The sequence below is a fragment of the Abramis brama genome, assembly GCF_963993115.1.
Source record: "Abramis brama genome assembly, chromosome: 7".
In the NCBI taxonomy this organism is placed as follows: Eukaryota; Metazoa; Chordata; class Actinopteri; order Cypriniformes; family Leuciscidae; genus Abramis; species Abramis brama.
This window is the reverse complement of record NC_139969.1, coordinates 41,830,444-41,846,597: the sequence shown is the minus strand read 5'-3', so window position 1 is coordinate 41,846,597 and position 16,154 is coordinate 41,830,444. Positions and strand designations below refer to the sequence as shown.

Below are 16,154 nucleotides of genomic sequence, written 5' to 3'. Positions count from 1 at the left end.
TGGGCTTGTATCAATTGTTTGAATATTATTTACACTTTGTTACAAGTTACCGTATTCAATTTGCTAACTTTTTGCTTTCTTCCCAGCGTGTTCACATAGCACACTGCATGTTTTCGAGAGATGTGTCTTTTTAGATTCCAAAATGAATCTTTACTGACTGAAACGATGTCTCCACATTCGTTTTCTTCTACCACATTATAGTTAGTTTTATATTATAGTACACCTGTATGACTTCTTATTTTCCTTTTTGAAGTAGGCTACTTTTTGAACTCCATTATTGAGCCGAGTTTTGACTGAAAAAAATAGAATCCATCTTGCAGTCATCAACAGTAGACTGAGTCAGGCTAGACTGAGCATGCTTCAGAATCGTGGTGTGTGCGGAGCAAAATTGGAGCGGGAAATAGGACGACGCTCCGTCCTTTTAAAAATGCCGCTCTGCGCTCTGTCCAAGATCCACCCGCTCGGGCTCCCCGCTCGCTCCCGCTCCACTCCGCTCACATGCTCCACAATTTTCTATGAAATACATAGGCCTACACTTTATTGGCTGAATAACTGGCGCGAAGATGACGCACGAGCTCAGTCTGCAGGTAGAGATGGAGGCGGCAAGTGAAAAGGTGAAGACTGGGGAGTGGAAGCTCCGCAAATAGCCTACACACAAAGTGTGGGAGACATTTGCCGAAATAATGAAAGATGTTGACCGAAGTGCTGGTTTTGTCATGTGTACTTCTTGCTATGCATTTACTACTTTTAAAAAATGCGGGTCAGGAAGCGGGTACAATATTTTCTTCTTTTTTTTTGCGGTCCGAGTTGCGGGCAGGTTAGTTGAAAACGTCGGTCGGGTGTGGGTTGTTTATACATTGACCCGCGCATCACTGCCAGGCATTAAAGCCCTTCATCCGGCTTTGTATTTGTTGATGTGTGGACAGGAAGGGCTTTCTGATAGGTTTGATTTTCATGACTTGCCAGATGATGAAGTGCAGTTACAGTTGCAACAGGTAGCCTATTATCACCTATATGTTTAACCTGATGAACAATTAAATGGTAATCTAATATTGTCTAAAACAGGTCTTTTTAGATCAAGCAGTGCAAAAGTGTGGGAGACCTAATTTCACTGAAGGCCTCTCTTGGAGACTGGATTGCAGAATGTGGGGTACCCTCGATCTACAATGCTGGCCTTCCAGAGTTTACAGCCTGGGGCATGTTCAAGTTCAAAACGGTGCGCAACGTTTTGCTACGGTTTCCGGGTTGAACGTCATGTTTCCTGGAAATGGCGTGCACCGGTGTGCAACGGGGTTTGAGATACGTTTTCTCTTGTTTGGTGGGTGTGTCAGAACTGCAGTCCAATCAGCAGCAACATGTATTTAAAGCATGCGGTATTAAAGTGAACTCGCACAATGGGTTCAAGGAAAGTAATTTACAAATGTGTTCGAACTGAGGATATTAGAAGATGTTTGTTGTAAGTTTTATTGTAAAAATATAGGATATCAACATAATGATGTAGTTGTTTATATTTTTAGCTTCATTGCAAGTGTATGACATTTGGTATAGAAATAAACAATGGTAATTAAGTGCTTTTCCTAAAAATGAGAAAGAAAATACAGAGTATTAAAACAGTATGAACTACAAATAAAGTCAGTATGTGAGGCTAAATAGATGTTTTTTTTAGTCTGAATTAGGTAAGATGTGTGCTTCAGTTTCAGCAATCCCTTCACTCGATTGGGAAGTTCTCTTTTGTTCTGGGCGGCAAGTGCAGTAACTGTAACATCGGGCATATTTTGTAGTATTAAACACATATTTATACCGACTTCATCAGGCTCCGAAAATTCTTCACAAAGAACACAAAGAATGAGCCTTCTCAGCTGCCATAGTTGCAACTCACGCGTCATCAGAACAGTGTGTTCAACGCATCACCGTTTCTGTTTAAAAAACGCTGTGCAACGTTTTGTCGGGGCTGAACGCAGCCCTGGTCATTAAACACTTTATTTATCTTAGGAAAAAGAAGCCAACATATCTGAAGTCAATATCAAACTGCAATGTAGTAATCAAACCTAAAACAATTGTATAACAGTGCAGTTAAACGAAAATAAACAGCTTTATTTTGATTGTTATCCGTTTGTTACCCCAGGCCTGCTAGCATGATCTCACAGTTTAAGGCAGGAATGAATTCATGTGGATCAATTTGGCAGACAGTGGAAAACAACTGGATGGCATTCAAGCCTCTGTTCACTAACACTCAGAAGCCACTGACGAGAAGTGAGTTCAAAGACCTTCTTGTTGTGAATTGGAGTGATGAAGGCAGCAACCACAGACAGATTGAAGAGGACACCATCTTTGCTTGGGAATGTTTACTCAACAGCATTCAAGGTAGGTTGTAATATAATTAATGTATTTTCATTTATAATGTTGGTTTAAGAGCTTGGTTATTTCACTTGGATCAGGGGTGGGGAACGTTGATCCTGGATGGCTATTGTCCTGCAGAGTTTAGCTCCAACCCTGAAAAAAACACTCACCTGCCTGTAACTTTAGCAATCCTGAAGACCTTGATTAGCTTCAGGTGAGAGAGAGGTTATAGTGTAGCATATGTCACTTTGAGTGATTTATGGCCCTTAACCGCGTTCTTTGGGCTTATTGAAGTGTGCATAATATAAAGTGCATCCAGACAGAGAGAGCACTGGTAGGAGGACATATATCACAAACTCCGATTCTTTCTTGACCCAAGAAATTATTAAAACGTGTTCTCATCTCGTGCAGAAGTACAGTCAAAATGCTGCATCTGTAACGGCATGAGAGGATAATGTGTGTCCGTAAATTTCCCGCTGACATGTTGAAATACTCACTCAGATTCAAAAATGACTAGGATCTTTTTTTATCACACTATACCGGGAAATAACCTGATTTAGCCTATTAATAAACAACTCCACCTTTGCTAGCAAAATATAAAAAGATTCTCGATATAAAACGAAGTAATAAAACAAGCAAATGAATGAGTAAATGAGCAAGTTAATAATCAAATAAGTACGCCCCGCCCCCTCACGATAATATCGTGTATCGCAGATATCACACACAGGACGATATGAAAATGGAGCATATTGCCCAACACTAGGAGCGACCACTCATCATGTGGTGCGACCAATAAAAGCAATCACTGTATATATATTTAAAATAAAATATCTTATTTCTGTGGCTGAAATATTAATCAGGGATACAGTATGCTTAAGTGAATGATATTTTTAAAACATTTGTATAAGTTTTATGTGATTCACAGGAAAAATAAGTCTGTTAACTAGATTTAAGAAGGCAACTCTGAAATTATAGAACAAAAAATGAGATCATTATTTACAAAAATGCAAATACTTTGTTTCTAAACACTTTAATTATTAAGAACTTGTAAAAAAAAATTAAGCATGTTAAGGAAATTAATTAATTTTAATATAAATCACAGTTGCACCACATTACATTTTTTAAGGCTACGACCAATTCATCTAGATGAAGAAACACTAAAATCATTTAATGTTTTTTTTTTTTTTTTTTAAATTAATGTGTACACAACATCCTTAATGTTTGAACAATTGCAACAGGTATTATTCTGCTGACCGAATCACCTGAGCTTCTTCCTCTGTTCCACCTTTTACTACTTTACTACTAATTACTACTAAACCATCATTTGGCTGAATAATAAACCAACATTAATCATTCAATATCACGTTTCTAATACCAATGCTAACACACACGCTGCTTTATTTAATTGTGAAGTCTGAGTCTCTTCCACCTTTATGAAACACATTTACACATTTATTTCTCCTCATAGACAGTATCAAGACTCTTCTGTGGATCACCTGATGGTTTCTGCTCTTATGATGAGTTCACAGAATTAAACCTTGATGTAAACAATCCACTGACGTTTCGTGATCGATCTTCATCTACTCTGTAAAGTGGAACAGAAGAGAAGACAATCCGTGTTCATTGGAACAAAGTGCAAATTATATTTCAATTACTGTTGTTGTTGTGTTTTTTTTGTTAGTAAAAAAATAAGTTAAATTGAATTCCTGTAATCAGATTAATTACCACCTTTACATGATCTTGCATACCCTTTGTTGCAATAAAGTTTAATTTATAATTTTTATAATGAATATTTGAAAGATTTGTTCACATATCCAAAGTAAATGAAGATCTCTTTAATATCTCAGTGATGTTTCCTCACCTCAGGTCACAGTTTGAGTCTCGTAGCTCGTCTCTGAGTCGCTGCTTTGAGTCTCCTATCTTATTCTGACTCAGATCAAGCTCTTTTAAAAACTGCAGTGCTTTTGAGTTAGTCAAAGACTGAGTTAAAGAAGAAACATCTGTAATTCCACAGTCATATAGACTAGAAAGACACAAACAGAGGGTGAATGTGAAGACATTTACACAAATATAATGTGAACTCAGACTAAATGTGAGATATTGAGTATGAAGTGTTTTAGTTTAAACTGCTTAAGTGATTTTAAGCATTTTGATTCTTGTATGTGAATGTGACTGACCTCAATCTCTCCAGTTTACAGTGTGAATCCTTCAGTACGTCACATAAGTGCTTCACTCCTGTGTTTCCTATTATATTCCAGTTCAGGTTCAGCTCTCTCAGGTGTGACGGGTTTGATTTCAGAGCTGAAGTCAGGATGAGACTCTGTTCCTCTGTAATACTGCATTCACTCAGACTGAAGACAGAGAAATAACAATAGTTCACATCTATGATGATCATCTAATTGAAGAGCTACAGCAGGCATTTAGTTTCCAATAGTCTGTTTTAAAACCCAGTAACACTAGCTCCCTTTCGTGGTCACTACGAGTTACGTCGTGACGATGAATGGGGTTTTGCTTAGAAAGCCTCTCACCTTCGAGTATTACAAAACGAGCCAATGGCAATGAAATGCCTTGAGTCTGCGGAATTTTCATAGCGTAACTCCACCCCACCTCATGGGTACATAAGGAAGTACGTTGGCAACAGCAGTTATGCAGTTATGTTTTCGCTTCAGACCCAAGAGCATTTTTCACTCCACAAGCCATTCTGAGATCATCTCTCTTCACTCTTCTAGACAAGCTACTCTCCAGGTGTTGGTGTGACGGCGATTTCCAGCGAGTTCACATTGCCTGCTGGTCTGTGCAGTGATCCGCCAGTCGTGTGTTCTCCCTGGTCGCTTCAACACTCTGCAGAGTTTCCCCCTCTCACAAAAGTGTCTCGTCCGTGCACTTCTGGTTGCGGTCGTACTGTTTCTCAGTTTGATGGGCACAATCGCTGCCTTGCGTGTTTGGGCCTAGATAATGCTAAGGCAGCCTTTGTGGATGATTCATGTTCTCATTGCGGAAACATGACCATCGCGACTGCGGCTGAGACTCAATGACCTCACTAGATCGAGAGTCCCCTCATCCACAACCCGATCTACCCCCTCTCCGAGAGGTGGTACTTTGGCTCGTGGACAGGGTGACCTGAGGATGACGTTGTGGAACAAAGCGCCGACGATTCCTCCTCGGCCCACACCTACCTCTTACGTGCCGCAACCTGCGAGCGTCCCGATTGAAACCACGGGACCATCTTCAGGCATTCCCCGTGTTTCTTTCGGCGCTGCAGACGAGGAAACTTTGTCCATCGCTGCATCACAAGGTGTGTAGGAGTCCTCGGGAGATGATGATTCGGCTGTGTTGCCGCCTTTGGGCATACCAGCATTGTCCGAGTCAGATCCTGAGTTGACTGCTATGCTTTCCCAGGCAGAAGGTGACCGCACGCTCCCTGGGCCAGGTGATGTCCACTAATGTGGTCCAGGAGAGACACCTTTTTGGCTCAACCTGGCCGTTATGAAAGATGTCGAGCGAACCCGTTTCCTCGACACTCCTATATCCCAGGCTGGCCTCTAAGGCAGCGCAGTGGAGGACTTCGCCCAACAGTTTTCGACCGTCTAGTAGACTGAGGCTATAAAGCATATTCTGCCCCAATGGCCTGCTGCTGCCTCCACCCAACCGTCGGCACAGAATCCTCAGCCTGCTCGCTGCCGAGGGCGCACTCCAGCGGCTCCCGCCCAGCCCCAGCAGCAGCTTTCACCCGGGTCGCGCCATGGAGGTGGTCGCAGGAAGGCGCCCCAGCCCCCTCAGGCCCGCTTCACAGGAGATGGTAACAGGGCCACTCCTTCACCCGGTGGAGGGCTGGGGGAGATTCTTTTGTTCTCCACTACATGCTGCTCACCCCCCGGCGGGCACCACCTTAATGTGGTTAAAGAAAGAACTCCTCAATCTCTGAGCCACCAGAGGTCCCGGATGACGAGCCTCGCCACTCTCGTCCCCCTCTGTCGCCAGACCCCTGGAAGAGCAGGCCCCTGTGGAACGCTGGTGCTTCCCTGGCCTCCTCTGTCAGGACGCAGCAAATGGCCACGCCCTCCACACCGGGACGCTACCCCTCCCAAGTCCGGGCCGGTCATTCCGTCTCACTGCTTCACCGAGGGTACGTCTGTGGTTCATATGACCCCACTGGTTCAGTTCCTGGGACCCTGGCTAGAGCTTCCCAACCTGTCCCGCTGGGTCGTGAGAACCATCAGGCTCAGCTATGCGATTCAGTTCACATGATCTCCTCCCCGCTTCCGGGGAGTTTGTTACACTATTGTACTGAAGCCCCTACTTCATTGTACCGAAGAAATCCGGTGGGTTACGGTGAATCCTGGACCTGCGCGCCTTGAACCGATCCCTTCGCAGGCTTTCGTTCAAGATGCTCGCGGCCAAACACATTTTTCGAATGTGTTCGGCCACAGGATTGGCTTACAGCGATTGACCTGAAGGACGCCTACTTTCATGTCTCCATTCTTCCTTGAAACAGACCGTTTCTTCAGTTTGCTTTCGAGGGGCGGGCATATCAGTGCGCGGTTCTCCCATTCGGGCTAGCCCTGTCTCCTCGTATCTTCACGAAAGTCGTCAAGGCAGCCCTCATGCTGCTACGGCAACACAGGGTTTGCATCCTGAACTATCTCGACGACTGGCTGATCCTAGCTCACTCTCGAGACCAGGTTTGCGAACACAGGGACCTAGTGCTCCGGCACTTAGCCGGCCTTGGCCTTCGGGTCAACTGGGAAAAGAGCAAACTCTCCCCCGTGCAGAGGATCTTTTTTCTTGGTATGGAAATCGACTCGGTCGCCGTGTATGAGCGACTTGCGTCACTGCTGACTTGCCTGAGACAGTTCAAGGGCAAGAGTGTGGTTCCACTGAAGTTATTTCAGAGGCTCTTGCCGTCAAACCTTCACCCTGTAGATGAACCTCAGCTTTCTATGGGCCGGAGTGCCCTTAAGAACGAGTTTCCAGGCAGTTGTTGTCTCAACAGATGCCTCCACCACGGCCTGGGGTGCCATGTGCAATGGACATGCTGCCGCGGGCTCCTGGACAAGACCCCAGCGCCTTTGGCATGTCAATTGCCTCGAGTTGCTGGTGCACCGCTTCCGACACGTTGCTCAAGAACCAACACATACTAGTCCACTCAGACAATACCGTGACAGTAGCATACATCAACCGGCAAGATGGTCTGTGCCCCCGCTGTATGTCGCAACTCGCCCGCCACCTCCTCCTATGGAGTCAGAGGCATCTGAGGTCGCTTCGAGCCATTTATATCCCGGGAGACCAGAATCGTGCAGCCGACGAGCTCTTGCAGTTTCAGCCTCTTTCTGGAGAATGGAGACTCCATCCCCAGGGTCATTTTGGTTGCGCCTCATTGGCCCACCCGGACCTGGTTCTCCGAATTAGTACTCCTTGCGACAACACCTACCTGGCCAATTCCTCTGATGAAGGACCTCCTTTCTCAGAGACGGGGCACACTCTGGCACCCTCGTCCCGATCTATACATGTGTGGCTTCTGGACAGGTTTGAGTACCCTACCATTACTTCCGCTAGAGCACTGTCCATGAGACATGCCTATGCATTGAAGTGGAATCTCTTCGTCACCTGGTGCTTTTCTCGCCAAGAGGACCCCAGAAAATGCCCGATCAGTGTCGTGCTTTCCTTCCTGCAAGATGGGTTGGAGCGAAGGCTGTCTCTCTCCACCCTCAAAGTGTATGTTGCCGCTATCGCCGCACATCACAACGCAGTTGAAGGTAAGTCCGTGGGGAAGCACGACCTGGTCATCAGGTTCCTGAGAGGAGCGAGGACACTAAATCCTCCTCACCCTCCTCTCGTTCCCTCTTGGGACCTCTTGGGCAGTGGTTCTATCTGCCCTTCAGAAAGCTCCCTTTGAGCCTTTGCAATCAGTGGAACTTAAGTTCCTGTACATGAAGACAGCACTCCTGGTTGTATTGGCCTCCATCAAGAGGGTAGGAGATCTGCAGGCATTTTAGGTTGACGAAGAGTGCCTGGAATTCAGTCCGGCCTATTCTCACGTGATCCTGAGACCCCGGCCTGGATATGTGCCCAAGGTTCCCACCACTCCCTTTCAGGACCAGGTGGTGAACCTGCAAGCGCTGCTCTTGGAGGAGGCAGACCCAGCCTTGGCACTGCCCTGTCCAGTATGCATCCTCCATGCTTACGTAGACAGAGAGCTTACGCAGTGTTTCAGGACCTCTGACCAGCTCTTTGTCTGTTATGGTGGGAAGCTGAAGGGAAAGGCTCTCTCTAAGCAAAGGTTGTCTCACTGGACAGTGGACGACATTGCTTTGGCATACCAGCAGCAAGGTCGACCATGCCTCCTTGGTGTGAAGGCACACTCCACCCGGAGTGTGGCTTCCTCTTGGGCTCTAGCGTATGGCACCTTGCTAACAGACATCTGCAGAGCTGCAGGCTGGGCGACACCTAACACATTCACGAGATTCTACAATCTCCGAGTGGAGCCAGTATCCTCCTGTGTACTCGCTTCAACTAGCTGGTAACTAGGATCTGCTCAGGTTTCTTCGCTTGCTCGTCATTCCACTCCTCGGACTGGATACGTGCGATATTCTCCTCAGGTGAGTTTCTTCCTGAAGCCCTGAGTTCCTCCAGCACCGTTGACGTCAACGCCAGAGTTATGCCGCCGGGAGCTTTCGTGTTGGCTAGATGCCTCCATGTAAATGGTTCCCCCTTGGGCGACCCCCACATGTGTATTTCCACTGTAAGCCTCTCTCAAGCATGTGTCTTTCCCTTGGCAAGCCACCTGCCAACCCTGGGGTTGAAAGATTCCACCCTACGGGCTGGATACCCCAGTGTTCTTCCATATGCAGCCCGACGTAACTCGTAGTGACCACGAAAGGGTACATCTTCCTGCCACTTCCGCTGTACTGCTGGAACGCCTGAGTTCAGTCTCAGCTCCTCAGCGAGAAAACATGACAGCATGTTGCCAGCATACTTCATTGTGTACCCACGAGGTGGGGCGGAGTTATGCTATGCAAATTCCGCAGATCCATGGCATTTACGTCGTAACGTCTCCATTCCCTACTCAGGGAACAAGGGTTACATACGTAACCGAAACGTTCTGTGTGCTGGAAGATACTGTTTATTCTCTTTCATTTTTAACTATTTATTTGACGTCTCTCTTCTTTATTCTCTGTTGAAAAGGCATATTTCTACAGGTACACAATCAGTACATTGTATCAAATGCTGGAAATTAAACAATTACTAACTAGATAAAAAACACATAAAAATGTGACCAATAGTGATATAGACTAGAAAGACACAAACAGAGGAAGAGAGATTATCTTACAAACAAATCATGAATGTAAAGAATTTTACACAAATATAATGTGAACTCAGACTCATTGTGAGATATTGAGTGTAAAGTGTTTTAGTTTAAAAAATCCAGAAAGTGCACTGCTATAAACAATGAAACATAAGCCCTGCTGTCTTCAAATAAATAAACTTGTCACACTGTAATTGCTGTACAGTATAATGATACTAACTGTAGTTTCTCCAGCTTGAATTGTGGGTTCATCAGTAGATCACTGAGGTTTTTCACTCCAGAGTCTCCTAGTTTATTCCCGATCAGGTTCAGCTCTCTCAGGTGTGACGGGTTTGATTTCAGAGCTGAACTCACATCAGAACAACCTTCATCTGTCATATCACAGTAGCTTAAACTACATTAGCAGAGAGAGAGAGAGTAGAAAATAAGACAAATTCTGTAAAGTCACATCATCTTAATATGCAAGCGAATAAGCAGACAGAGTAAGAGAGATTAGGGATGCACCGATACTGAGCTCATGTACTCGTACTCATACTTATAAAAATGCTCTGATACCAACAACCGATACCAGGCAGCGTGTAGTGTTTGTCCAGACAAAGAAACACTGACAACAGAGAGTATAATGGGATAAAAAAGAAGGCTGTCTATGAAGTAAATGTATCTAATTAGAGGAATATTAAACAAAATATAGTAAGGTCTATATAGCTGTGGTGCGCAAGTTGATAAGAGAAAAACGCAGTGCATTGAGCGCGCACGGCACAGACCCGCAAGCTTATCGAGCACATCCCTTTTCACAGATGTTGTAGTTCAGTCGGATGTCAATGTCAAAGGCAAAGAAAGTAAAATGAGGCATGTAGCTTATTATTAACGTCAACAGATGAGAGAGAGAGAGAGAGAGAGAGTGAGTGAGTGAGCTTCTGCTGATCGTTCACTTGTAATTTTGGATTAAAACTAAATCGTATATGCAAGTAAAACATGAACTGTTACCTGGTTTATGTATAACGAGTGTTAAAGCGCACGCCCCAAAATCCAGCGTCTCAGACAGCTCGTGAATAATGAGTTGAATTCTCTTTCACGTCTTTTGCATGTACGGACAAATTCACACAAAATCATGTAAAAACTCCCGTCTTGGTGATTATCCTACAGTAAACAAAGTTGGTTATATTTCAAGTGAACGTAGACAGTATATTCAAATGGGGTCTATACGTTCGGTCTTAAACTGACAGCAGTCTAATAAACCTGCTGCTGTGTTTTAATGTTAATCAAACAAAGGACAAAGAAATTACTCACTGCTCTTGACTAAATAGGCTACCTTTTGTAACTTAACAAAAAGTCTATATTTAATTTATACAGTAATTAATATGCAGTATTATTTCCCATTTGATTACTTTATTCAAATTTCTGTACCTGAAAACTAATGTTGGATCTACCCGAAAAACTCTAAAAACACTGTTTATTTCATTTGTAGATTTACTTTGTTATATTGAATTTATTTGTGCTATTTGTAATTTGATTATTTGTTCTTATTTTATTACTGACTTCTTACTTGTCTTTAATAATGTTTTAAATTCACATTAATTAGGCAAGTAGTTTTTGTTGTAGTATCAAAGTGGGAATAAAGAATTGATATTTCACTGGTTTCTAAACATTTGAACCACTGACCCGATCCTCAGCACCGAGCCCTGCTGCTCTAAATATGTGCTGTGCTATTAAATGAAAGATACAATATGATAGAGCAATAGAATTAACAGTTTTCAGTAACAGAAGCTCATACAATGCATTTTAGCAGGCTTAATTAAGCATGAAAATAACTGAAGGAAATATATGTAACAAGAAGTCAGCAGAAGTGGGATCCATGTGCGGCTTTATTGTAGACAGTAGGAGAACAACAGGCAGAGGTAAATCACCAGCAACAGAGATATCAAAGGCAAGGCAGAAACGTAACGATATGAAATGCAATGGATCAGGGCAGGCAGCAGGCAACAGGATAAATCCAGGTAAACGGGCAGTAGATCATATGGGCAGGCAGAAATATGGGGTAAACAGTCCAAGGTCAAACAAAAGATATCAATATACTAGGAATAACGCTCAGAAATGTCTGCAATGGCAAGAACAAGACTTTGCTGTGTCTCTCTGTGTGTGTAGCGCCCCCTTCAGGTCACCAGGACACTTTGGCTTAAAGGGTTAGTTCACCCAAAAATGAAAATTCTGTCAGTAATTACTTACCTCATGTTGTTCCAACCCCGTAAGACTTTTGCAGCCTATGAAGACGTGAGCCAGCTCTCAGATTTCATCAATAATATCTTAATTTGTGTTCTGAAGATGAACAAAACTCTTACGGGGTTGGAACAACATGATCGTATGTAATTACTGACAGAATTAATTTTTTTGGGTGAACTAACCCTTTAATGGGCATCCAGGTGAGTCATAAAGAAAGGAAAACGTGGACCAGTAATCTTGGTTCATAGAGAGCAGCAGTGAGAAATTGAATGGACAAACAGACAACAAGAGTAAATTCAAATTATGTTGAACATTTTTTTGTTAGGAAAAATGATAAATCAAGTTTAGCGTTAGTTCTGGCAGGTCACGTTAGTCAAGCTTGCATCATCTGACCCTCAGCTGATCCACATCTACCTATAGGAATACGACGCCTATCACCGTATACATATATAAGCTCCTTCAGTTTTATCAGCAGCTATCGCGTTTCTCAGGAGCTAATTAAATGGCGGAATTCGGCAGGCAAACAACATCATCTCACAAGGAATCGTGCAATCGGGAATTTAGCAAGAGGAATTCGTTCCCCACAAGGATTTCACCTCAGATTCATCTTAAACTTGAACATGAGATTTGCCGCATCGATCATAAGTTTCCTGATTTGGAAGTGACCTCAGTCGCATTGCTGCTTGCTTCGCTGCATTATTGACACAGGACTCGACGTGATTCATTCTCCATTCATCTCTGAAAGTCCTCACAAAGCTAAGCTAAGTCCTTTTTAATGCTCATTGCTAAAATATATCAGGGTATTGGCAACATGCTTGTTGCTAATGCTATACGTGTGACTTGGGCTTATCTAACTTAGTCGGTATCATTAAAATGCTCTTGCTAGGCTTATGCGATCATATTGGCTATGTGCGTTACTATGTGTTGTCATTGGCAACTAATCGCGTTGCACACGCTGTGCTTTTAGCACTATGCAGCAAGCAGCTGCTTGATATGAATGAACAATTCATGATGCAAACAGAATAATTCTGATGTGGCACAGCTTTAAAAAAGACATAGTAAACAGTCACAATTCAGTTGAGTCACCTCAGCGTTATTGGACACACTTGGTCTATCTAGTTCTTGGAAACACGGCGTTCTTAAAGCTACAGTGTATTGTATACCGTGCTTTCATTTTAATGCATTGTTTTTATTTAAGGGCTTGCATCTTTATAGGCTGAAATTCAACATGGTGGTTTATTTAAGCTGTGTATATAAAAAAAAAAAAAAAAACTCTTATTGAAACACTGCTTGTTCTAAGGCTATCTAGTGGCTATTAAAAACTGCTTGCTTTAAAAGCTGTTAGTTGCTATTGGTAACATGGTTGTTTTACTTTCAAGGTTATTTAGCCCAGTCGTTATTTGGAACATGGCTGTGTTTTAGGCTTATACCTGGTGTCATTGTCACATGCTGTGCTAAGCTTATCAGGCATCAGCAATATGCTGTCATTTCAGCAACATTGCTATCAGTACTGTATGGTGGTTGCTACTAGTGCAATGTTATCGAATATATGCTTGTTACTTTGGCTTCTAGTATTTTGTGCATACTGTCCTCAGCAACATGCTGTAGTAATCAAGCGTTGTTTATGCTATCTGGTTGCATTGGAAAAATGCCTGTTCTTTATTCTATCTGATTATTGCAACATGCTGTGTTAAAGTTACCACATGCTTGTGGCTAAAACTATCTAGATATCGGTAACGTACTTGTGCATAATACACAGTACATTCGCCGCAGAGGTCTGGTATTCAACACTAACAACATCGTAGCTTGATGGTCCAGTGAAGGAGTGTGGAATCATGGGAGTCGTCATTTTCACCTCCACAGCCGATGGAATCCGTAGGATGGGAGCAGAAATCATGTTCATGAATGAGGAAGCACACTATTTCATTGCTTGGCTGCGCACTGCATCTGACTCAGAGCTAGAGGGTGTATGCTTCTCCGACTGGACTACACTAGTTTTAATACTAGTCCTATGGTTATACAAACATGCTAGTTGTATCAGTTTTCTTGCCGCTAGTCGGAGCTATTGCTGTAGGGTGTATGCTTCCCCTGCCAAACTACACTAGTTTTAGCTATAGTTCTGTGATTTATACAACATGCTTGTTGTATCAGATTTTGCTGCTGCTAAGGGTGTAAGCTTCCCCCAATAGATCCCATACAATTGTTAAATTGGCTACAGCAGCACGCTTGTTGCCATGTGTCCTTGCTTGCTCCAGCGTGGTGTGATGCTACCCCCATTAGATTGGATCTATAGTGCTCAACATATGCCTCTAACATCAGGATGTAACCATTCTATCAGTCGTGGTGGGGGTAGTGTGTAAAAAAAAATAAAAAATATATATATATATATACAGTGAGGAAAATAAGTATTTGAACACCCTGCTATTTTGCAAGTTCTCCCACTTAGAAATCATGGAGGGGTCTGAAATTGTCATCGTAGGTGCATGTCCACTGTGAGAGACATAATCTAAAAAAAAAATCCAGAAATCACAATGTATGATTTTTTAACTATTTATTTGTATGATACAGCTGCAAATAAGTATTTGAACACCTGAGAAAATCAATGTTAATATTTGGTACAGTAGCCTTTGTTTGCAATTACAGAGGTCAAATGTTTCCTGTAGTTTTTCACCAGGTTTGCACACACTGCAGGAGGGATTTTGGCCCACTCCTCCACACAGATCTTCTCTAGATCAGTCAGGTTTCTGGGCTGTCGCTGAGAAACACGGAGTTTGAGCTCCCTACAAAGATTCTCTATTGGGTTTAGGTCTGGAGACTGGCTAGGCCACGCCAGAACCTTGATATGCTTCTTACAGAGCCACTCCTTGGTTATCCTGGCTGTGTGCTTCGGGTCATTGTCATGTTGGAAGACCCAGCCTCGACCCATCTTCAATGCTCTAACTGAGGGAAGGAGGTTGTTCCCCAAAATCTCGCAATACATGGCCCCGGTCATCCTCTCCTTAATACAGTGCAGTCGCCCTGTCCCATGTGCAGAAAAACACCCCCAAAGCATGATGCTACCACCCCCATGCTTCACAGTAGGGATGGTGTTCTTGGGATGGTACTCATCATTCTTCTTCCTCCAAACACGTTTAGTGGAATTATGAACAAAAAGTTCTATTTTGGTCTCATCTGACCACATGACTTTCTCCCATGACTCCTCTGGATCATCCAAATGGTCATTGGCAAACTTAAGACGGGCCTTGACATGTGCTGGTTTAAGCAGGGGAACCTTCCGTGCCATGCATGATTTCAAACCATGACGTCTTAGTGTATTACCAACAGTAACCTTGGAAACGGTGGTCCCAGCTCTTTTCAGGTCATTGACCAACTCCTCCCGTGTAGTTCTGGGCTGATTTCTCACCTTTCTTAGGATCATTGAGACCCCACGAGGTGAGATCTTGCATGGAGCCCCAGTCCGAGGGAGATTGACAGTCATGTTTAGCTTCTTCCATTTTCTAATGATTGCTCCAACAGTGGACCTTTTTTCACCAAGCTGCTTGGCAATTTCCCCGTAGCCCTTTCCAGCCTTGTGGAGGTGTACAATTTTGTCTCTAGTGTCTTTGGACAGCTCTTTGGTCTTGGCCATGTTAGTAGTTGGATTCTTACTGATTGTATGGGGTGGACGGGTGTCTTTATGCAGCTAACGACCTCAAACAGGTGCATCTAATTTAGGATAATAAATGGAGTGGAGGTGGACATTTTAAAGGCAGACTAACAGGTCTTTGAGGGTCAGAATTCTAGCTGATAGACAGGTGTTCAAATACTTATTTGCAGCTGTATCATACAAATAAATAGTTAAAAAATCATACATTGTGATTTCTGGATTTTTTTTTTTAGATTATGTCTCTCACAGTGGACATGCACCTACGATGACAATTTCAGACCCCTCCATGATTTCCAAGTGGGAGAACTTGCAAAATAGCAGGGTGTTCAAATACTTATTTTCCTCACTGTATATATATATATATATATATATATATATATATATATATAAAAATTTTTTTTTTTTTTTTTGTTCTCTTTTCTACAGAAGTAAACCACAACCAAGTATAACAAGTTTATGATGTCATTGACAGGTGACAGTGTACGCAGTGCACGTCAACAAATAACTTGTCTAGTGATTGGAATTTATTCAAATCTACATATTTGTGACTAAATATATCCAAGCTGCAGCATCACACTTGTTACATTAAACCATCCAGCTGTATAAATGACATGTGTTGCTAATTCTGTGTGAACCAGAAGT

General features: G+C 43.1%; 1 protein-coding gene across 1 annotated transcript in view; it reads right to left on the bottom strand.

Moving 5' to 3' along the window:
• Positions 1 to 4,197: 4,197 nt before the first annotated feature.
• The window catches only part of LOC311087553 (NACHT, LRR and PYD domains-containing protein 3-like), a gene marked incomplete at both ends in the record, with an annotated part of 56,104 nt that continues 44,147 nt past the window's right edge, over positions 4,198 to 16,154 (bottom strand). The window contains 2 exons of the mRNA XM_084120878.1: positions 4,198 to 4,363; positions 4,518 to 4,691. Coding sequence (XP_083977004.1) covers positions 4,198 to 4,363; positions 4,518 to 4,691 — 340 coding nt within the window. The remainder of the gene's footprint in view (positions 4,364 to 4,517; positions 4,692 to 16,154) is intronic.